This window comes from Acipenser ruthenus, chromosome 1, assembly GCF_902713425.1.
Source record: "Acipenser ruthenus chromosome 1, fAciRut3.2 maternal haplotype, whole genome shotgun sequence".
Taxonomy (NCBI): Eukaryota; Metazoa; Chordata; class Actinopteri; order Acipenseriformes; family Acipenseridae; genus Acipenser; species Acipenser ruthenus.
Genome location: NC_081189.1, coordinates 109,807,666 through 109,830,515, shown reverse-complemented (window position 1 = coordinate 109,830,515; position 22,850 = coordinate 109,807,666). Strand labels below are relative to the sequence as shown.

Sequence of the window (22,850 nt, the reverse complement as noted above, 5' to 3'; positions counted from 1 at the left end):
AACTTTTTTTTTTTTTTAAATATATAAAATGTTTTAAAACAAGTAGTTCTGCACAAGACCCTTTGCGTTCCCACCACCACATTAAAAAACAAAAAGCAAAAACTCCCGTTCTGCACCCCGAGCCGATGGGCTTCTGTGGTGTAATGATTGTGTATGCTGCACCAGTGCAGGCGCTGTCAAAACACTTCCTTTCACGCAGTGATTTGAACTTTCGCATTTCATATTTTACTACACCAAAAAGCTGAAAAAAAGGCATAGCAATTTTTTTTTTTTTTTTTAAAGACGATCAGAATTTTAGAAATTTAAAAGAACCCTAAAGTTGCACATTAGGTACCAGAGTATGAATTATTCTATTAAGATCTATAATTTGCTCAAAACAACGTGGTGCAGCAGTTTGTTAAAAAATGTATCGTGTGAAATAAATTAAATAAGTACTTTCTTCAGCTGGTGGTAAACACAATTAGAGAATGATCGGTTATATTGCTTAAAATACAAATATATTTAGTAATACAGGTTATTTATTAGTTAAGAGCAGAGATGAGTGGTTTATTTTTGTCATGGGATAGCAACACCATTGAAATGTATTTTAATGCTAAAAATGTATGTTATTTGATGTTAAGTAAGCTTCCAATTAATGACTATTACACATGTGGAGTTTGTACAAAAAAAAAATTTATTCACTTACCTAGAAAAAAAGTTTGAATACTGTAAATAACTTAAACATAACTACATTGAGAAAAAGTAAACTGTCCTTCTGCGGACTTTAATTGAGGTATTGAAACGTCTATGCGTCGTTGACAGTTTCCTTCAGACCCATTATCAAAATACTGTATCAGTTGAAATGGTCTTCCTCAGACACGGCTAAGATTGCAAGTATCATTGCTTGGTTTAGAAGCACGTTTGCAGTAATTACCAAGGTTGTGTAAAGCCAAGCAAACACCTCTGTTATTGCAGTGACCTGTCCGTCAACGTGATTTCGCAGGAAAACAGAAACAGCCATTGTCGACTGTCTGTGACTGCAACAGAACCTAAAATGTATGCAAACTCCAGTCGTAATTTTATTTCAAAGCAATAGGGAGCTACAGCATTATAAACACACATTCTAAATATTGCAATCTTTCGTGCTTTAACTGTATCATTCCATCTATTGTCTTTATCACTGAAGCTGCCATTTGGTTTGATCATCAAGTGATCACAATACACAGTACACGTCATAATGCTCTTCCTTGGGCTTATGAGTAAACTACAAAGTCAGATAAATGTAGTACCCTGTGTGCCGGGGTGGGGAGGGGTTGGCATGACGGCTCTCGGAAGCCCTGTTCTGAACCACATCATTCAGCTAATGCACCCAACTCACTCTGTCTCTGTCAGGCTGTTGCTGCAGAGTTGAAATCTTTGTAGATCGTTCTAGCCCTGAGATCGATTGTGTAACCTCTTGTTGCCATAACATCCATGCCTAAAATGTTACCTTCCTCATTTCTTTTTTTTTTTTTTTTGCTTAAATTTATCTTTACCAATTAACATGTCTAAACTTGGGGTTTGGTATGCAGTTTGCTGACCTCCATTAACCATTTTTTTCCACTCCTTGATTCATATTGTAACAGATGCTAATTTGTCATTTAAAACTGACTACTCATTTATGCAACACCACCAGAATAAAACCACGTCCAGCTTCACTCATAATCATTGCTGAATTACCAGTATACTTTGATAACACCTTTTAAATTTTCCTTAAATTTTTTTAAACAGAATTACATTTACGCATAATTATACTCTACATTTTCACAGTGTAATCTGCACTCTCCTCCTCCTGAAGGAAAGCTGTAATTACTTCAATGCAGACAAGGTAACAATTAATAACAAAAACATTGTGACAATCAAAAATGCATGCAGCATCCCTTTTTTTTTTTTTTTTTTTTTTTAATTTAATCGTTGCCAGTGATTTTTTTTTGCCCCATTTTTCTCCCCAATTTAGAATTGCCAATTGTGTTATTATTAATCCCGGTTCATCGCTGCAGCCCCCCAGCGACTCAGCACACGCATCCTCTGAAACGTGTCCCTCTCTAGCCGTCTTTTTTCGCACTACGGATCCACAGAAAAGCCACCAGACCTATAGTTCTGGAGGACAACACAGATCTGAATGTCGCCACTGCAGACCCGCAGGCGCCCTATCACCCACAGGGGTCACTGGTGCGCAGATTTCCCTGCCGACCTAAACCCTACCTACCCGGGCGGCACTTGGCCAATTGTGCGCTGGCCCCCTGGGAACTCCCGCTCACAGCATCCCTTTTGATGCTTTCCACAGTGTCCTTTTCACTAAAGTAATATATCCTCTATTTTTCATGTAATCTGTAGTGCAAATATCTATTTATGATTCATAGGTGTTGAAATCCACCTGTGTCTTAAAAACATAAAACTCACACACAAACGAGCAAACATTCATGAAAATATTTTAAATATAATATTCCCGGGCACATATCTCAATTTTGCTCATTTTTATCCCTATCTCTATCATTCTTGCTTTACATCTGTCTTTTTCTTCACTCCCCTCAACTCCTTCATTACCCGTCTGTCTTTTTCTCCCGATACGTTCCATAACTCTTGATAGGCTATCTGTGCATTTTTCAAACTTGATTTCAAATTAATTATCTTTTTTCTGGCAATCTATCAATTGCTGTCTTTGGGCTGCATTTTCCTTACGCATCTCTAATTGTTGTGTGGCAACCAATTGCCTTTCAACCATAGAAGTACTTGTAATTGGCTCAAACTGTTTGTCTTCCTCTTTCAGACTATTATTTTCAACAGACAGTTTCTTATAGTTTCTTATATTTTCAACTCTTCAGCAGTCTGCCTCATTGCCTTTATGCATTTTATTTTTTTATTCTTTTCCTTGTCATTTGAACATACACATTCTTGCCCTATAGTATTGACAGGTTCATTAGTGCCCTTTGTATAGGGTCCCCCTTTGCCGTGTTTGATGACCCGCACCCTTGTCTTTTGAAATATTTGGAGTTGATGAGACTCCCCTCACAACGAGTCTCCCAACAAAACACAACCCTAAACAATACAAATATACAAGTATGCTTATACCTGTAAGCAACACAAGTCCGTGTCAGTAGTCCAATAGTCTTCTACTGGCACGTCATAACACTACACGATTTACTCCGACTTTTGAGGTCCTCTTTCATACATAAAGTCCTAATAATCAATACACTTTTAGTTCAGCGGTCAATCTCTCTTGACTTAACTAAAATTCACAAGTCCTCTTACTCTTGATAACTCATGTCCCCAATGTACATGAATTATCAAGAAGTCAAAAGTCCTCTTTCATACTTTGCCCTTGACTCTCTCTACATTCTAGAAACTGCAAATATAAAACAACAAAACATTTATTGTACTCACAAATGTCCGTGATCGTAGGTTCAGGCTGTCGTCCAGGTTCAAAGATTCCCTCACACTGGGCCGAAAGTAGAAACAGTCTCCGTCCATAGGTCTCGTCCTGGTCCTTTGCAGGGGATGCAGGCTGGGCAAACGGGATTCTCTGTAGCCCCCCGGTATTTGGGAAAAATTGATCAGGAAACAGTCCGGTGGCTGGCTTGCCAATGAAGTTGATTTAAAAGTGAGTACCAATGTTTCTAAGAAAATGCACCGAGTCATTTTCTTTAATCAATGTTAGGTTTATTTTAATATGTGCAGGGAATCATTCTCTGGTCCAAAGAAAGATTCACAGTTTTCCAGCTTGCATGGTTATTAATACCCTATTCCCCTCCCCTGTCCCTGGCACTTAACCGATGGTAAAGGGAGAACGTCTTGTGGTTGCGCCTCTTTCTTGGTACTGTGTGCAAAAGATGTGACATCGTGTCAGGTGCTGAAGTAGCCTTGAGAATTGCTTGTCAGTAGAAAATTACTGTTTCTAACTTGTTATATTTTGGATGTTAGCTTGCTACTGTTGTGTTATCTTGGGTATTTCAATTTCTCCAGCTATCGGCCGTTGTTCTTCAGAGAAGTCATGTTTGGCTCAACGCCCAGACTTATGGCCTTGCCGATCTCCCTGTTTTAGCCACTCCAAGTGCATAGCATTTACACTGTAAAACAACTGTAAAGCACCCAAACGAAGCAGAATAGGATTTGCTGTTACTTCTCTTCTCCATGTTACAACATTGGGAACCGGCAATTATTTTACCCCCGATTTTGGAATACCCAATTATTCAACCCGGCTCACCGCTGCAACCCCTGCACTAACTCGGGAGAGACGAAGACGAGCACTTGCATCCTCTGAAACGTGTGCTGTCAGCCATCCTTTTTTTTTTTTTTTTGCACGTCAAGCCCACTGTGAAGCCACTACAGAACTACAGCGTCAAAGGACCACGCAGTTCTGAATTGCACAAAGGCAGGCCTGCAGGTACCCAACCAGGCACAGGGGTTGCTGGTGCGCGGTGATCCAAGGATTCCCCAGCCGACCTAAACCCTCCCAACCCAGGCAGCGCTTGGCCAATTGTGCGCCGCCCCCTGGGAACTCCCGGCCACGGTCGGCAGTGACATAGCCTGGATTCGAACTGGCGATCTCTAAGGTATAGGGCGCACGCTACACTCCGAGCGGAGAATGCGCCACTTGGGGGGCCTCCTCCCAAGCACATTTGTGAAAGTGCTACATTGAAAAAGGAATACAGAAGCCACATAGACGGAGAGTAAAAATGTTACTGCTGTAAATGCAGATCAGTCATAGAGAGTGTAGAATCTACTAGTCTTGCACCTTAAAATATATCAAATGCATTAATTCAATCAAGCCTGTGTTAAGTCATGTTTTCCATCTGTGGTTTCCTGGACCTCTTATCTTGTGCAATTAAAAACCTGCTTGGATAAGTTCTGTAATTAATCTGATCAGTTGAGCGTAGATTTAGTAAAAGCCTTATTCCTTACATTACATTAAACTGATCATGTTGGTAAGATGCTTACTTCTCTACAGGTCCTGAAAAAAACACGAAACAGAAGTGTTGTTTTTTTTTTTGTTTTGTTGTGTTCTCCTCCACCCCTTGGCTTCTGAAGTACCTGTATTGTATTGGGGGTACCTGTCGCTATGGGATCATAGTAACAGCAAGACTGCATATTTGTCTCTGACTGGTTTTCTTGGCTGCTCTCCCCTCAGGCTGGCGCCGGGATCGCAGAGATGACCTGGACGAGGTGTCTAGTGTGCGAAGTGAAGGAGCCAATGTGAGGGGAGGCTACCGGGGGAGAGGCAGGGGGCGTGGCAGAGGGAGAGGGCGCGGCAGGGGCAACCCTCACAGTGAGTACAAATGGGCAGCCTGGGCACAAGTCCTGATCTCACTTAAACTTTCATTCTCAAAGTATAAATGACAAATGTTTTGATCTTTAAACCTTGTCATGTCCCAGTCAAACCTGCAGTGCTATACATTATTAGACTAAATGCGCTATGGAAACATAAACATCATTTCTGAATATAGTTTCTAAACCCAAGTACAGCTATGGCCAAAAGTTTTGCATCACGCTATAGAATTAGCAAATTTTGCTTCATACAGTCAAATAAAACCGGCTGAATAATGTTACGTTAACATGTTGAATTACACACGGCTTTGTAGTTTTCCATATACTCAACGACAAACTGACAAAAATGAAATAATGTGACATTTTGAAATCTAACATGAAACACTATACTACTATTATGGTTTCTGGTAGACTTTTTTGTGATATAATTTTGTAGTTTATTTGATTTTACATGATGTTTAATTAATAAGATCTAAATTCTGTTCATATAATTTTTTTTTTTTTTAATGGTCTCAATCCTAAAATTTCTAGGTGATGCAAAACTTTTGACCATAGCTGTATACATTGTTATAATTTGCTCTGCACTATTTATTTAATTCAAGTGTGGTGTATTGTACCTTTTTATTGGACGGTGGCTTTAGCTCCAGCCTGTTAAACTAAGACATTGACCTGTAGTCTAATGCTCCCTTAAGTTTGCAATGTGAAAACCCGTTAATATGCTACACTGAAGTGAGCACATGTGCTTCTGGATATGGCTGGCTTTACCAATGTACTTCATCATTTACCCTGGATTTTGCTGCCAGTAGTGAATTGCTTCCATGTATGAATGGCTGTGTGCTGACCCCCTGTGCCGGTCCCTCTGCAGTCCATTATGACCACTCATACGGATACATGGATCCCTACGCAAAAGGCCCTGACACACGGTACCAGACAGAGTACAGCACCAGTATGATGTATTACTACGACGATGGCACAGGAGTGCAGATGTACACAGTGGAGGAAACCCTACTGAAAGAATATATAAAAAGGCAAATGTAAGTAAACATGCACACATCAACTCTGCTGCTTCCTATATAGGCCAGCACTAAGTCTGTTTAAAAGAGCTACTGGATGTCTTTTGTTTTTTGTGTTTTCAAGAAGGCTTCAGCTCAGAAGGTTTTCAGAAACCTTTTTAAATGATTATTTAGCACCAATTTTGAGGATGTCCGGAGGGATTGATGTGAGACATTTTTCTCTTATTTATGCTTGAATTATGAACTGTTTGTAAAAAAATAATGCTAATTGGCATGAGTGATTGTATGGTTTAAAGATTATTATTATTATTATTATTATTATTATTATTATTATTATTATTATTATTATTATTATTATTATTATTATAATAATAATAATAATAATAATAATAATATCTGGGGCAGCAGTGTGGAGTAGTGGTTAGGGCTCTGGACTCTTGACCAGAGGGTCGTGGGTTCAATCCCAGGTGGGGGACACTGCTGCTGTACCCTTGAGCAAGGTACTTTACCTAGATTGCTTCAGTAAAAAAAAAAACTGTATAAATGGGTGATTGTATGTAAAAATAATGTAATTGTATGTAAAAATAATGTGGTAGCTTGTAACAGTTGTAAGTCACCCTGGATAAGGGCGTCTGCTAAGAAATAAATAATAATAATAATAATAATAATATTTCTTAGCAGACGCCCTTATCCAGGGCAACTTACAATTGTTACAAGAGATCACACTATTTTTTACATACAGTTACCCATTTATACAGCTGGGTTTTTACTGGAGCAATCTAGGTAAAGTACCTTGCTCAAGGGTACAGCAGCAGTGTCCCCCAACCTGGGATTGAACCCACAACCCTCCAGTCAGGAGTCCAGAGCCCTAACCACTACTCCACACTGGTGCCCTGATGGTAAAGATATACTAATTGCCCTGTAGTATTTACAACAAATGCACAACTTACAGGGGCTTCTCCAGACAGGTTTGTTGTGATATTTTTATTCACATACCCTGGGTTGTAAATCAGCTGGGGAATGAAACTGAACACGTTTTACAATATGTTTACGCAAGTACAGCATGTGTGTCCTGTCTGACGCCGTTTACATGGACAAGTCATGACAGTTTTCCTGTGCGGTGGAAGAAGAGGTGGAGCTCTGTTGTTCCTGGGACATCTTAAAAGAATTATAGAAAGAAAATACTACTACTACTACTAATAATAATAATAATAATAATAATAATATGAAGCTAAAGGTTTGGTTAGTTGTGCTTAACAACATGTATTTAATACATTACAACATTAATAACAGGCAAGAGAGGTTTACATCTGCAGCGGCTTTTACATTCTTTCTTGTGTGTGTGGTTTGGTTTGGTACGGCTTTGCTGAGGAATAACGTGAGATTCCTCCAGTTAAACGGGATCTTGACTGCTGAAATCTCGTGACACAAGCACGATTCCTGCTCCGGTTTACATGGGCTTTTACAGCTATTTTTATCGTGAGAAAGCGATTGACCCTGCCCTTAAAATTGAGCTGACCAAAGGACGTTTCACAAGTCCAAATTTCTTTCTTTTTTTTTTTTTTTAATTAGTGATCGGCAATTGATTTTACCCCGTTTTTCTCCTAATTTGAAATGTCCAATTGTATTAGGCTCAGCTCACCGCTACACCCCTGCACTGACTCGGGAGCGGCGAAAACGATCACACGCTGTCCTCTGAAGCGTGTGCCGTCAGCCGACCACTTCTTTTCACTCTGCAGGCCGACCATGCAGCCAACCCAAAGCCCACAGGCGCCCGGCCAGTCAACAGGGGTCGCTGTTGTGCGGTGATCTGAGGACACCCTGACCGACCTAAGCCTCCCCCCCTACCCCAGGTGGCTCTCGGCCAATTGTGCGCCGCCCCCTGGGAGCTCCCGTCCACGGTCAGCAGTTGAATAGCCTGGACTCGAACCGACGACCTCCAGGCTATAGCGCGCATCCTGCACTCCACGCGCTCAAGAATACAGTATATACACATACATACACTATTAGTGTAAAACCAAATTCAAGTTATTGGGTAAATTAGTGTGTTTTGAGGGACCATACAATGTAACAAACCTCATAAAACATACACGAGTCACCTGAATACATTCAGTCTATGCAGTGCAAGATCAGTTCAAGTCAAGACACTTTGAGCTTATGGTAAAACAGCTGTAGTTATTTTTGTTATCCAGCAGGAGGCGCTCCATGTCAAGAAATAGACCATGTTTTATCACTGCACACTGACTGCAACACTTGTGGGCTTCCACTTTTCACTGAATTATATACAGTACTGGATTTTGTAATCCAGTAGCACTAAAAAGAAAAGTGTTTATAAAATGTTATGCTTTTCTTTTTAGTTTTACTGTGTATCTTATGTTTGAGTGTTTTAAAGGTATGAATATATTTTTGTGTTCCCTCGCCCCTCCTCCAGTGAGTACTACTTCAGCCCAGAAAACCTTGAAAGGGACTTTTTCTTGAGAAGAAAGATGGATGATGATGGATTCCTGCCGATTTCCTTGGTAGCCAGCTTCCACAGGGTGCAGGCTCTCACGACAGACATCAATCTCATCTTCAAGGTAATTCTGCACATTGAGAATTGGTAGAGAACCACAGAGGTTCTGGGCTTTTTTATGTTGTCATTCAAATAATAATACAGAACATATTGGTTTATAAAGCACACACAGAGAGCTGTGGGTGGTTGGCCAGTGTGGAAAATAAACAGCAAAAACTGAAACCTGCAAACACAAGTTTTTAGTGAATTTAAATAAATGTAGAAACAGTATCAATTCCACTAGCAACCTATTTGCTAGCATTTTGAGGTCTGATGCAGAACGAGAACTGGGTTGTAACAATTGGGTTATAAGGCTGTTCTTCGATTTGTTGGAGGAATGAATGCAGTGCAGGTGCATCCTTGACTGAATGGTTTTTGCTGTGCTCAGGCTCTGAAAGACAGCACTGAGGTGGAGATTATAGACCAGAAGATCCGAAGGAAAGTGAATCCTGAGCTCTGGCCTATACCAGGCCCTGCTCTGCTGGATGCCCCCCGAACTGACTTCTCCCAGCTAATCAACTGCCCGGAGTTTATACCAGGACAGGCCTTCACCACGCAAGCCACAGGTAAGTTAAGGATGCGTGCGTGCTCAAGGGCTGTTAAAGCTTAAGTGAAGTGTGGTCTGTCAGATGTAGAGTAGCTTGCATTAACTACATCTTTGCACTCCATGCTTCCATATCCTTTTAGCAAGGTGAGACTGCCTGGCAGGACTGGTGTGAGCACCCGGGCAACGCGGGCAAGTGCCCGGGGGCCCCCGACGCCAGAGGGCACACATACAGAAATGAAATAGAAAATATGAGTAAATGTACTGTTTGTGTGCCAGCTATTATACTCAAGTAGCCTTTAAACTAAACTGTATACTTGCAGTGCAATGAAACTTTTCAGGTCTCCACTTTTTTCTTTTCTCTTTTCCTACTTGCGTCCTGTTCCCTTAGTCCTGCCTCTTCTCATTCCCTATTGGCTTCCGTCCTCTCCAGGTCTTCATAAAGCCAAAAGCTAATGTGGACTAAAAGAAAAACAATGGCAAGGAGTTTTAAGCAAATCCCCAATACGCTCTTTATAACCAAAAAATGAGAGGTTATCAAACTCCATTCTTAAACCATGTGAAAAAGTGTTCCAGGTTTTTGGGAGTCGATAAGAAAAAGGCAATTCTCCTAATCGGGTCCATATCCTTAGGACTACCAAACTACCAGAATCACAAGATCGCAAACTATAGCCATTAATGACCGTTCTGACCAAAGTACTAAGATAATTGGAAACCATACCTTTAATAACTTTAAAAATGAAGCAATACCAGTGATAAAGCCTTCGATTTGTAAATGAGAACCATCCTAGTTTTTTTTAAACATCTGGCAATGATGTGCTAATTCCTAAAAAGGAAACCTAATTTAGGTCCTAATTTTGAAAGCAGTTTGTCAGTGAGATAATTAAATGCATTTAAGAGTTTTGCTCAATTCTCACAGGCAGCAAAGCGCTATACCCACGCATCACAAGGTCGAACGACAAGACTGGTCACAGCTGCACTCTATACCAGCCAGTTACTCCCTACAAAGCCAGGGCAATACAGAGGCAAGAGTTTCAAAATCCTTACAACGCCTATTATAATTATACGATTTTAAACCAATAATGAAACCTGTCGAACCTCTGGAACCTCGAAATAAAACGAAACACAGATCTGGATGTCAAAAATGGAAGGAAAAGACTACAAAAAAGAAAAGAAAACTGCAATAAGCACACTGTCAAATTTTCTGTGTACATTTAAAAATGATTATTTCTGTGAAGTGTGTGCTCTGTTTTCTGTTAATTGTGTACTAAGTAGGCTACAGTAAAAAAGAAAATGTACTAAAATTATTTAGTTTTAATTAAAGAATATTTTATTTTGTGTTACCGGTAGGCTAAAGAAAAAAGAATGTGTACAGGTATTCATTTGATTTTACTACTGTATTTATTACAAAATTATTATTATTATTATTTTTTTTATAAATGGGACAGCTCATGTCTCCAGACATGTCCGGTTTAGCGAGGGACTACAGATTATGAAAACCTTTTTGATAGAAAAATATGTTTGATTTGGGGGTGAAGGTGGGGGGGCCCCACTGGAGGTCCATTGCCCGGGTCCCACAAAAACCTGGTGCTGGCACTGCTGCCTGGCCAAAAATAGTGCTTCCCCACAATGTCCTGGCTCTTTTTAAGCACCGTGGACTTTACCTTTATGTTATTTTTCATCCAAAACGCCTAAGCAACAGCATTCCAGGATGGCCCTCTGTGGAAGATATTTAAGCTATTATATATTTTATACAGAAAGGTGGATGGTTCTTGTATGGCATAGCACGCCACCGGTGTTATTGTGCTTATGAGATGGCATAGATAGAAAATAAAATGAGGTGGTGTGTGGCAGGTTAAAACAGAGCCCTGCACATAAATAGGGGCAGGGCTAAGCCCTGCTTATTAATGTGTTCATTTAAACGGGTGCTTGTATTTTGTGTTATGATTTACAGGTATTGTTTTGTGTTTATTTAGAACGAGGTTTGGCGGGGGCGATTGTTAGCAGTTCGTCTCTGACAGACATCTCGTGAAAATGCGTGTCGACCACGCAGATATTAAAAACCCTGTGCAGAAGGTGACCGTCTCCAGATTAATTGATTAATGTATTGCTAATCTGGGGGTCACTGGTATAAAAACCAGCAGCTTTTGCTGGTCGGGTGGGTGTTCGAGAGGAGGAACACGTATGTGAGAGAGACGGGGAAAAACTAAATCGAAAGTAAAAAAAAAAAGAAAAAGCAATTGCTACTAGTGCTGGGCAGACCAGCACGATATTTGTTTGTTGGATTTGTGTTCGAGATTTGTTTTTGTTTAAACCTTTTATTCCTCTCTGGGAGCAGTATTTTTGTTTAAATATTTATTTAATTTGTGTTTGAATAAAAACGGTGCATCAGCGCACTTTCACCCATAGCACCTGCCTGTGTGTGTCTGTCAGCTGTCTGGTCTGGGAGCGTCACTACTCTGCCAGCCTGTCGCATCGTGGGATTTAGAATAAGTGTGAGTGTACAGCTGCTGAAAACGGCACAACAGTGGATCTATAGTGACGGTTGCATACCGTTCTCTCTGTTTAAGAGTCTGCACCCAGCTCTCCAAGAGTGAGCACAGCCAGTCCAAAGAAGAATCTGGAACCCAGTAACCTGCAGACCTTGTCTAAAGGGCTGTCCACAAGTCTACCCGACCTGGAGTCTGAGCCCTGGATAGAAGTGAAGAAACGGCACCGCCCTTCTCCAGCCAAACCAAAGGTGAGCTTCTTTTTTAATAAAGTATACTGTAAAGTCCTGGAAATGTCTACCCATTTTGTGATGCCACCTTTAGAGTGCATGACACTGAAAAGCCTTTGGTTGTCCCTCCACAAGGTTGCAGTGTGCCTGTTTTACTTCACAATAGGTCTTCTAGTCTGGCAGCAGGAGATGTTTTCATCCTTCTACTGCGGTATCACATTCCACGCGGCTGTTTGTTGATGTCTGCTTCCCTCAGTTAGGTCTCCCTTATTGCTCTTCCCACTAACATGGCACCCAACCATCACGTAGTGTTCAAATACAGATAGCTGTATCATCCGGGATGGACCTTTCAGCAAACCCTGATGAAATTCTCCTATCAGGGGTGGTCCCGACACTTTCCAGGACTCTGTACATCTAAATATCCAACCATTCATAAGTTGTGTCTCTGCATTGTGATTGTGTGGGATTTCCCCTAGCTTACAAGAAAGGAAATGTGACCGCTAACCCCCACACATGATGCTATTATGAATTCTCTTAATGACTGGAATAAGGCATCTCATCATTTCTTAATGACAGAACTGAGTATCCAGCCACTTTAAATGGCAGCACCTGCTGTTTGTTAATTTTACCGTTTATAATACAGAAGATATAAAAGTGGCCATTAAAAGTAGACCTTCGCATTTATTACTTCAGTCTCAGTCTGCAGTATTAGAGGAAATGCATTAAGATAAAACTTGATTAGCTTATTTTAAATACTTAGTGTCTATGTACATAATGTTCATGTAATGTGAATATTTACTTATGCTGTTCATGCCTAGAAACCTTACCCTTAGTTGGGATGTGATCCTGAATTTGGCATATCATTGTCAAACCTTTTATCTTGTTAAGAATTCATGTTTTCTGATTTAACCCCCGTGTTTAGAGCTTTCTGCCTGATCCTAAAAGGGGATATTATGTGAAAGCAAACCATTATTATTTAGGCACATTTTCTTTTTTCTTGTTGCCTTACTGCTTCATTTATTTTTCATTTGCAGGACATTGATAATGATATGCCCAATAGTAACCTCACCTCCCCTAAGGTCAACTTGGAATCCCTCCTTACTACAGTTGAGTATTCAGATGTCCACTCATGGACATTGGGTTCTCTCGTGAAGACCAGAGAGGTCTTCCTCATTGCACGCATCCATGACTTGAGTATTGTTACACCGAATAATAAATCAAATGACTGAAATTCTACAATAAGTGAACTTCGTGTTCTGATGCTTTATTTCCCTGAGTTCAAATACAGAATCCCATTGCATAGCGCTTTGAGACATTTCCAGGTTTTACTGGAAGCCTTGTTCGTCCCACCTAAATTTTTCCTCTCTCTCTCTCTCTCTCTCTCTGATTTGCATAATTTCAGCTCAGGTGTGTAATTAAGCACAAATGTAAATTGGAGTTCCTGTGTTTTTAGATCTGCTTTGAGAATGCAGGAACTGTTTACGAAAATAAAATAGGCACATCACAAGGCAATTTTATTCAAGGGAGCCAAACCACATGCTATGTCATGTGATTACATAAGGTTTAGAGTCGCTGGGTTATATTTCAGCAGCTGGGGAACCTAGGACTACTTTGTCATGGATGTTTAAGGATTTGCAACTGATTGGTCTACGTGTTGTCAAGAGCGACTGTGGAAAAGATAATGGCTGCAGAGGAATGTGACCTTTGAAAGGAGTTGGTTAATACGCAGAGCAACACAGACACCAGATGCAGGGAGTGTGCAAGCTGTATTAACCAGACGATTTGAGGGAGGTTATGCATGAGCATTGAAGGGGGGGTCCACTTTATTCAGTGATGGAGAATGTGACCTAGAACCATAAAACCAAGTGTATGTTGGACCTTTTTAATGAAGTGTGTAAGTACACTATCGACACACAGGTAGTAAGGATTTTACACAGTGCTTTACATTTACTTTTTCTTTTTTCTCTAGGAGGCCACATTGGCCACCGACTGTATAGAAACTAGTGAAAGAATGCTGAAATCTTAGAGACTATACTCCATAGTAAGCAATCGCTGTGTCTCCTATGCGTCGCATGATTACCGATGAAATCGCACAGGCCTAGCTCAACAGTTTCCTATATGGAGCTGTTGTTTTTTCTAAGGATTTTCTGTTATATGAAATGTTCGTAACCAAGAATTTGAAACAAGTGAAATAAAAAACGGTGCTGCATTGAAGGTAAGATGCACTGAATTTATGTAAATGTGTTTCACTTGGTAATTTTAGTAAGTGACCCCAGTGTCGATTTTGAGAATGTGTTCTCTTTTGCTTTTCCTTAATTGGACAGCATGCATCACTGCTTCACTGTACGCAAGAATCGGTGTGTACCAATTGGTGCTTTTTTTTTTTTTTTTAATCAGGGTTATCCCATTTAAATTTCTCCCTTTTGATATACACTGTTGCTGTTGCTCCACTGCAAACTGTCTGATAAAGTTTTGCATTGGAGAGGACTGTCATGAGATTACATTTTTTTTTTTAACGGATGGAGCTGTCCTACTAGAGCAGTCAAGGGTTTATAATTCTGTACAAACAGGACAGGCTTTTTGATACTGCTACTGTACAGACATGCTGCAAGGTAAATTAAACCCAAAATTATCAGTTTTCTCCCTGTATGAACTGTTAATGATCTGATCCTTAATTTCCTGCCTAAATAACACATAAACCAGACTTCCCTAGTACGATTCTTTTTCAAAAGTAACTTTGTCAGTCAGCATTAGCTTTCTTGCAGAAGCTTGCTGCATTTCAGATTGTCGAAAATCAGGACATTTCTTAATCCTTTCTGATCTAAAGTAGGACAAGTCCAGGGCTCTGTAGGGATAGAGAGAATGACAGCGAGATGGTGGGTACGTGCATAGAAGGGCTTGTGAAGTAACAAGTTTCTTTGCCTTCCAGGAAAGCGCAGAGCCCCAGCCTGACCCGAGCCCCAAGCTGAAGCAGACACCCCCACAGCAGGCAGAGCAGGAGGAACTGGATTTCATGTTTGACGAGGAGATGGAGCAGATCGCTGGCCGCAAAAACACCTTCACCAACTGGTCCGACGACGACTCGGACAACGAGATCGACGACCATGATGTCAACAAGATCCTGATCGTCACGCAGACCCCGCCCCACCTGCGCAAACACCCTGGGGGGGACCGCACTGGCAACCACGTCTCGCGGGCCAAAATCACCTGCGACCTGGCCAAGGCCATCAACGACGGCTTGTATTACTACGAGCAGGACCTGTGGACGGATGAAATCGACACTGAATATGCCACCATAAAAGTAAGCCTAATACTCCTCCTTGGTAGTTTTTCTTTTGTCTGTACAAGTTACACACAAGGCTCATTGAGAGAAGAGAGCAGTTCTAGCCTGTTCTTTTATGGTATTCTGTACAATTAAGTAGATTTAGATTTTTTTTTTTTTTAAACAAATAAACTACAGATAAAATTAGCATATTTTATCCCCAACGTGTTTTACATAAATATGCCTAATTTAAAGACAAGTTTTTTTTGCTACTGATAATTAAGTACTTGCTATGATTCCCCTGACCACGAGGTGGCAGTTTACCAGCAATGCACATTATCTAATTAACTAAAAGGGGCCAACTTTCCAGACATTCAAGATTACAGGTACTTTAGAAAGCCATCTTATCTACAGCTAAATGTGTGTGAGTGTACAATATTGTGTAAATATTGAAAAGAAGTGATCATTTAATGCTATGTAATTTAATGTTTTTCAGATATATAAAAAAAAAGTTAAATGTGAGGTTAGCAATATTTAACGTTTTTATATTATATTTTTATATTAAAAGTTACAGTGACCTCTCTTTTAAGTTTCTTACTTTGTAGCAATTGACAAGCATCATAGTCCTACAAGCACTAAAACAACTGATCAAGTATGTAGTAACATGCATCACCTGAATAATAATTGGGCAGAAAATCCCATATCCATGTCAGTAAACTTTAACATACGCTCAAAACTCAAAGTCGGACCATGTTGTCTTTACATACTTGTTGTTAAAATGCATAACTCGGTGCTAAGGGAACAAAATATCTGTACTTTAACAGTGCAGTATTACAGGCTTTCAATAGGTCTGGACTGTTGCAAATGTTTAATTTTCACTGTGAAGTTTTTTTTCCTTCTCATTTTTGTTACAGCAGGAGGTGGAGAACTTCAAGAAGCTGAATCTGATCAGCAAAGAGCAGTTTGACAATCTGGCTCCTGAACCTCCAGTCGATCCTGCCCAGGAAGTCCTGCCTGGCTCTCCCAGTCGACAGCAAGGTAGAGAGAGACCCCTTGTCCAGTTTGGTAGCTTATCTGCTGCTGAAAGGACAGGGCCCTTGTTTCCCTGCTGTATAATATTCTCGGTCAGCAGATTTAAGGAAAACTCCCCAGAGCATGGCTTCATACAGTTCTCAAACTGTTTTACAGAAGATAAGGCCCTTTTTACTCAGCTGCTGCATCTGTACCCAGATAGGCATTTATTCAAGAAACTACTCTGAACAATCATTACATTTTTTCACCCTGCAATTAAGTTGTTACTTGCTAGTTTTATACCATTACAGTTGTTTTATTCCTCTATGGGTGGAAAATGTCTTTGCCTTCAAAATAGAGCCTTTTGTATATCTTAAACAATTACAACCAGTTTTAAGGCCACTGTTTACTATATTTGATTATGCCAGTGGATAGTGTACTATACATAAATCATTTTAATTACATTAATCAACATAATGGCATATGAACCCATGTCCAGACTTTTGTAAGCTACTATCGTAGACTCTTAAAACAAAGCTGCATCCTATTATAATGCGTAAATCTGTTTTCAGTATCGCTCTCTGAAAACGATAGCAGATTTACAGTTACAGCAAGCCAAAAATAGACCACATTCCAGACTGTTCAAAGTTCATGAATCGTGTTTGTTCAACATGAGTGAATGATTCAATACTGGGAATCTCTTCTTAGAAAGGTGGTATTTATTAAGCATATAACAAAATAAGTTTGAAAATCACACAAAACAGTTACACCTAATATCACATTAAAAGCATTACAATGGAGAACTAAGGTTTTAAACAACAATTTGCCAATGAAATATTAGTACATACTCACACAACTACAAGGGATCTCACAATCCCTGGATAGATATTTAAGAGTATTGTTACCCAGCCTGGAAAGCAGTCATGTTTCAGTGTTCTGTTACCTTGTGTTTCTCCGAGTGTCAGGGCCCTTGATCTCGATGGAGAAATACTGAGAGCTGAGGGCTCCAGGTGCAGTCTTGTAGTTTCCTTGTTTCTTTGAATCCGAGAGAGCGGCTAGCCAGAGATCAGAGAGCAGAGCTGGTGGGCAGAGATCAGGGAGCAAGGAGCTAATGTTTACAGTCGGCTTTATACTTTTCAAAACAAAGGTATTGTCTAAGTTTCCCGCCGCACGTTCTGATTGGCTAGTTTGTGCATGAATGGGGCTTGCAATCTTGATTGATTAGTTGATTATCATACTTTAGTAAAGGGAAACTTTTAAATGTACATAACTTTTGCTAAGTCATTGTGATTTTATTGTGAATTCCTGTTATTTTTACTATAAGAAATTATATTTCTTTAGACACCAAATATGTCAGGATGCGACTTTGGTTAGACATTGCAAACAGTTTCATTTTCTTAGGAATTTATTACCTGGGTTTTTCTGTGCTTGTTAGGCAATTTAAGAATAAAAACGTTTGCATCCTGTACTCCGTAATTAATTTAAATCAATAATGATGTGAAATTGTCTTAAATCTCTTGTTTTCTTTAAGCTAATTTAAAGTGGTCGTTTTTCTTTCTTTCGCCTTAGTTGTAGGCTTTGTGCTAAACCACCCTTCCCTGCAGAGACAGGTTTGATTAGCCTTTTGTTTCCTGAGTGCCTGATGTATTTGAGGTGTTAGATCGATCGTTATCACTATGCACAGCTAGACAAATTAGGTTTATTTAATTCAATTTAGTTTTCTTTTAAAATATATAAAATCCACAACATTTGCAATATATTTGTGATGACAAAGACTATATGATCTACATTTTCTATAGTAATCAATTCTGTGGGAGAATCTTGTGGGAGATGTTTAGCCAGATTCAAATTGTCTTGTTCTCCTGTTGTACTAAATCCACTTTTATGTCCAGTATCATCATAGTTATCTGTTGAGGCATAGATGTCGGCTCAAATATATGTGATTTTTTTTACCCTGAACTCATTACATTACGTAGCTGCTTTTGAACACGCTAGAAACTGGATATGCATTGAATGATTATTCTTCTGTTAAGGTCTATAGTACTAGTGTAAGTATCAGATATTTCAACAATATGCACATGTTAATTGGTCTGAGGAATCCACACGTCTAATAAGCTTAGCATTACCAAAGTAAAACTGAAAGTGGATTGGATTTTAGCAAGCAGCCTTGGTTCATCCCCTCAGTTACGTCAACTTTTGGTTGTTTTTTTTGATGGTGCATAAATGGGGTCTAATTTTAGAAACCTTTCTGTCTTCTCCCCACACACAGATCATTGCTTTTTCTGTAGGACTTTTATAAAAACAATCCTATCCAATTTAAATCGCCACACCACTTAGCAGTTATAAATAATACGTACTTGAGCATATGAACAATTTGGGGTTGGATTTATTGGAACTGCATGACCTATCTATTCAGAATATTAAAGAGTAAATAGCGGGTTTTTTTAAATAATGTACCTGTATTTTTTCTTTTCATTGTTAACATTCTGACATCTTTTTACACTAAAACTTCAAAGTCTGTTTCAAAGCTCTTTTCAAAATGGCCACTCTAGTGCACTGATAGTGTAAGGATTATTGCCCACATTGTCAAACAGGTAACGCAGCAATAACGATCCTTGATGTGGTACAGAATAGAAAAGACAGAGCACTTGTTATGTTTTTATTTTATTTATTTTTTTAATCGCTCTTCCTGCAGTGATTTAGAGGACAGATCTCAAACCCCAGTGTACTAGAGCGGACATTTTGAAAAAAGCTTTGAAACCGACTTTAAAGTTCTAAGTGTAAAAAGTTGTCAGAAAAATTACAGCTATGTTATTTAAACAGTTGGAGCAGCACGTGGGGACATATAACACTATATTTTTCGGAACCCGCTACTTACTCTTTGAAGTTTTAAGGACTGAAGATAAACTGTTTGACATGTGCGTGTTTGCTTGACCACTCAGATGCATCCTCATGCATTCACATCTCCTAAATAAACTTTTATCTCAGTTGTAAACCTGTTTCCATATCCACACTCTGAAAGTGTATACTGAGGAGGTTTGTTACCTGCTCTTCTTAGGTTTCACAGAAGAGCTTGCCAACAAGCTGTTTGGAGCTCCAGAGCCACCAGTGTCCAACATCGCCCGGTCATTGCCAACAACTGTACCAGAGTCTCCCATAGTGTACCCACCCAGAACCCCCAAAACGCCCCGCACGCCCCGGCTGCAGGACCCCACCAAAACACCAAGGTTCTACCCCGTCGTGAAAGAGGGGGGCCACATCGATGGAAAGGTACAGATCATTGACAGCTGCCCTGAATTTCACAGAGTTCTATTAGATATCAAGAAATGCATATTAAATGTTAAAAAAAAGCTAGACCAGTCAGCCTAAATAAACTGACCACTTTTATCTCAGTTGTAAACCTGTGCAGATTATATGATAGAAAGTAAGATTTTTAAATTGCTGTCTCTTAATTAGCTTTAATATCCTTATTTTTTTTCCCCCGTTTTTTATTTCTAATATGTTTGTATTAGAGTAACTTTGAAACCTTGTAGGCTAGACCCCTCTTCCATGCAGGATGGCGTAGTTGACAATAAATGGAAACTCTTTCTGTTCAGCAGATAACCCACGGGGGACTTAATAGTTTGAAATATCTTAGAAAACTAAAGTTAAGCTACAAATTCATCTAAATGGCTGGAAATGTAATTCGTTTGATACATAAAGCTTGGTTACAGCATTTAGTGACTTTAGCATGACATCACAAAATATACAGATGGACAGATATCCCATCCTGTTTAAATACATTGGTAAACAGCTAAGAGAGATTTTAGAAAAAAAGTTGTGGTTGGTGAGTAGGGTAATTAGCCTTTACATTTTTTAAAAGTGTCTCAGTGGGCAGGTATTACTGGCAATGTGCAGAAAAATTGAGAAAATGTCCCCACAAAGATAGTAACTCCTGAAAAAACGATGTTATGGGGACATCCCCACTTTGTAAAACAGCTTTTTAAGAAATAAATATGCCTTAAAAAAAAAAAAAAAGTGCCAAAATATTTAGTTTGTTGTCAACTTTCACTCTGTGTGGAGTTTTGTCTGCTGAATGATGCCTGATATAATCGGAGGTGAAATGAATCAGATATCTGTGGTTAATGGCGATTGTTTGTTTCAGACCCCAAGAAAGAGGAAGACTCGTCACAGCTCGAACCCACCCCTGGAGTGCCACGTGGGCTGGGTCATGGACTCCAAAGAGCACAGGCCGCGCACGTCCTCTGTCAGGTAACTCTTCATGGAGGGGCTCAGGTTTAAAAGGCCAGCCCACTGTACCAGTCTGACCACAACTTGCACCCACAGCAGTGTTCTACTCCACCTCTGATGAGAAACAGGGTCTTCTTACATGAATCCTGGGGGACTACAAGACTCCTCAAGCTTTTCACAAAAGATTTTATTTCAAATGGTACGCCCGTGCGCTGCAGTGTAAAGATGTTGCTGACAGGCCAGCTGTACTGGCTCTTTCCTTTTTTTTTTGATCTTGACTTAAGTCGGATACTTCTTGAATCGTGCTTAACGAGAGCTTTTTAGATATGTGAGAAAATGGGAGACGCATGTGTGTCGACCTGCTCTAATGTTTTACGTGTGGTATTGCGTTTTCTTTCCACAGCAGTTCCAATGCCTCACCGTCAGAAGGCACTGTGCTGGTTGGCAGTTATGGCTGCACGCCCCACTCTCTGCCCAAGTTCCAACATCCTTCACATGAGCTTCTCAGAGAGAATGGCTTCACACAACAAGTCTACCACAAATACCGCAGAAGGTGCCTAAATGGTATGTATTGACAACTTATTACTTTATCACTGTCTGTTGGTGGTATGGTTTAAACTTGCATTGAATACCACACAGGCAACAACACACACAAGGATGAAAATAGGCAGGGTTAAATTATTGGAACATGAAACTCTTTATTTGAGTGGAACACGAGGAGGTAAATTAAACACAGAACCAATAACCAATCCCTCTGCACCCCCGTTGTGTTATTACACGATTTGCTTACAGAACACACAATGTTAATTGTATTAAGAATGTAATTTACATATATATACATATATGGGAATATATATATATTTGTTTATTTTTGTAACTTTTTTTTTTCTTCACTCAGAGAGAAAACGGCTGGGAATTGGACAGTCTCAAGAAATGAATACCTTGTTCAGGTTTTGGTCTTTCTTCCTCAGAGATAATTTTAACAGGAAAATGTATGAGGAGTTTAAACAGTCGTCTTTGGAAGATGCAAAGGAAAACAACAGGTACGAAGAATAACCAAACCTTCGCAAACATGACACCATTTTTAGTGCAGGATTGTAATAATAAATTTGCATGGACAACAACTGCAGGGTCAAGGGTAGTTGTTGGTTACATTTTTCTTCTCTACAATTACTAAAATGCACGTCCAGTTTGAGTAATCTCTCTGGTTAGATATTCAGATGCAGGCACAAGGTTTTAAATCCAGGCGCAGCAGGCGACTGTGTGTTTGAACCTGAAGAGTCAGTTGACGTTACTGATTTGTATCATATTTCCGGAGGTCTGTTTCTCTGCCCTAGGTATGGTCTGGAGTGTCTCTTCCGCTTCTACAGCTATGGTTTGGAAAAGAGATTCAGGCCCGATATCTTTAAGGATTTCCAGGAAGAAACACTTAGAGACTATGAAACTGGTAAGCAGTCGTTCTTTTATAAAGTGCTTGATATATCACCATAGCTGCTGTTAAATATGCATATAGATACAAAATACTTTCAAGAAATGGGTTGAAATAAAGTTCAAAGTATTTGCTTTGTCATGCCACTGGGCTTTAATCAAAGTGTTTTCAGTGGAAATGAGATCACCTGTTCATCGTAACTCATTCAGATTGGGTTGCAATTGGGCATTTCCAATTGGATAGGAAAACTGATCCTAAAAGAAAGAATCAGAAACCTTAAAAAGACATGAGGAGTATGATTGTGTAATGTGACTGTAAAATTGTCTTTTATTAGGACAACTGTATGGACTAGAGAAATTCTGGGCGTTCCTAAAATACTCTCAAGCCAAAAACCAGCCCATCGACTCCAGGCTGCAGGAACACCTGAGCAAGTTCAAGAGACTGGAGGACTTCAGAGTGGATGTGAGTTTCTGTGATAAAACAGCATAACTTATTTTGCTCTGATGCATGTAGTATATGTAATGTATTAAAAGGTTAAGAGATGTGTGCCCTCAATCTATTACTCTGCTCCTTTGGGTCATCCTCCTGCACTCAGAAGGGCATTACTGTACTCGAACCTAGAGAACACAAACGCATGAGCTAGCATGAAGAGAACACACACGCATGAGCTAGCATGAAGAAAGCACAAACGCATGAGCTAGCATGAAGAAAACACAAGCACATGAACTAGCATCAAGAGAACACACACGCATGAGCTAACATGAAGAAAACACAAGCACATGAACTAGCATCAAGAGAACACACACGC

At 39.8% G+C, this 22,850-nt stretch overlaps 1 protein-coding gene across 8 annotated transcripts in view; it reads left to right on the top strand.

Annotated features, from left to right (window-relative positions):
* Nucleotides 1-22,850, top strand: part of LOC117421243 (la-related protein 1B-like) — a 57,204-nt gene that overhangs the window by 32,347 nt on the left and 2,007 nt on the right. For 5 of the 8 annotated variants that reach the window (XM_059033793.1, XM_059033795.1, XM_059033801.1 and 2 more), the window contains 14 exons: nucleotides 5,147-5,284; nucleotides 6,149-6,317; nucleotides 8,728-8,872; nucleotides 9,236-9,413; nucleotides 11,962-12,131; nucleotides 13,145-13,216; nucleotides 15,040-15,411; nucleotides 16,287-16,410; nucleotides 19,442-19,653; nucleotides 20,528-20,634; nucleotides 21,017-21,177; nucleotides 21,512-21,656; nucleotides 21,951-22,060; nucleotides 22,377-22,504. In XM_059033793.1, the coding sequence (XP_058889776.1) occupies nucleotides 5,147-5,284; nucleotides 6,149-6,317; nucleotides 8,728-8,872; nucleotides 9,236-9,413; nucleotides 11,962-12,131; nucleotides 13,145-13,216; nucleotides 15,040-15,411; nucleotides 16,287-16,410; nucleotides 19,442-19,653; nucleotides 20,528-20,634; nucleotides 21,017-21,177; nucleotides 21,512-21,656; nucleotides 21,951-22,060; nucleotides 22,377-22,504 (2,231 nt within the window). The remainder of the gene's footprint in view (nucleotides 1-5,146; nucleotides 5,285-6,148; nucleotides 6,318-8,727; nucleotides 8,873-9,235; nucleotides 9,414-11,961; nucleotides 12,132-13,144; nucleotides 13,217-15,039; nucleotides 15,412-16,286; nucleotides 16,411-19,441; nucleotides 19,654-20,527; nucleotides 20,635-21,016; nucleotides 21,178-21,511; nucleotides 21,657-21,950; nucleotides 22,061-22,376; nucleotides 22,505-22,850) is intronic. The other 3 variants (XM_059033818.1, XM_034035379.3, XM_059033798.1) reach the window with 2 other exon arrangements.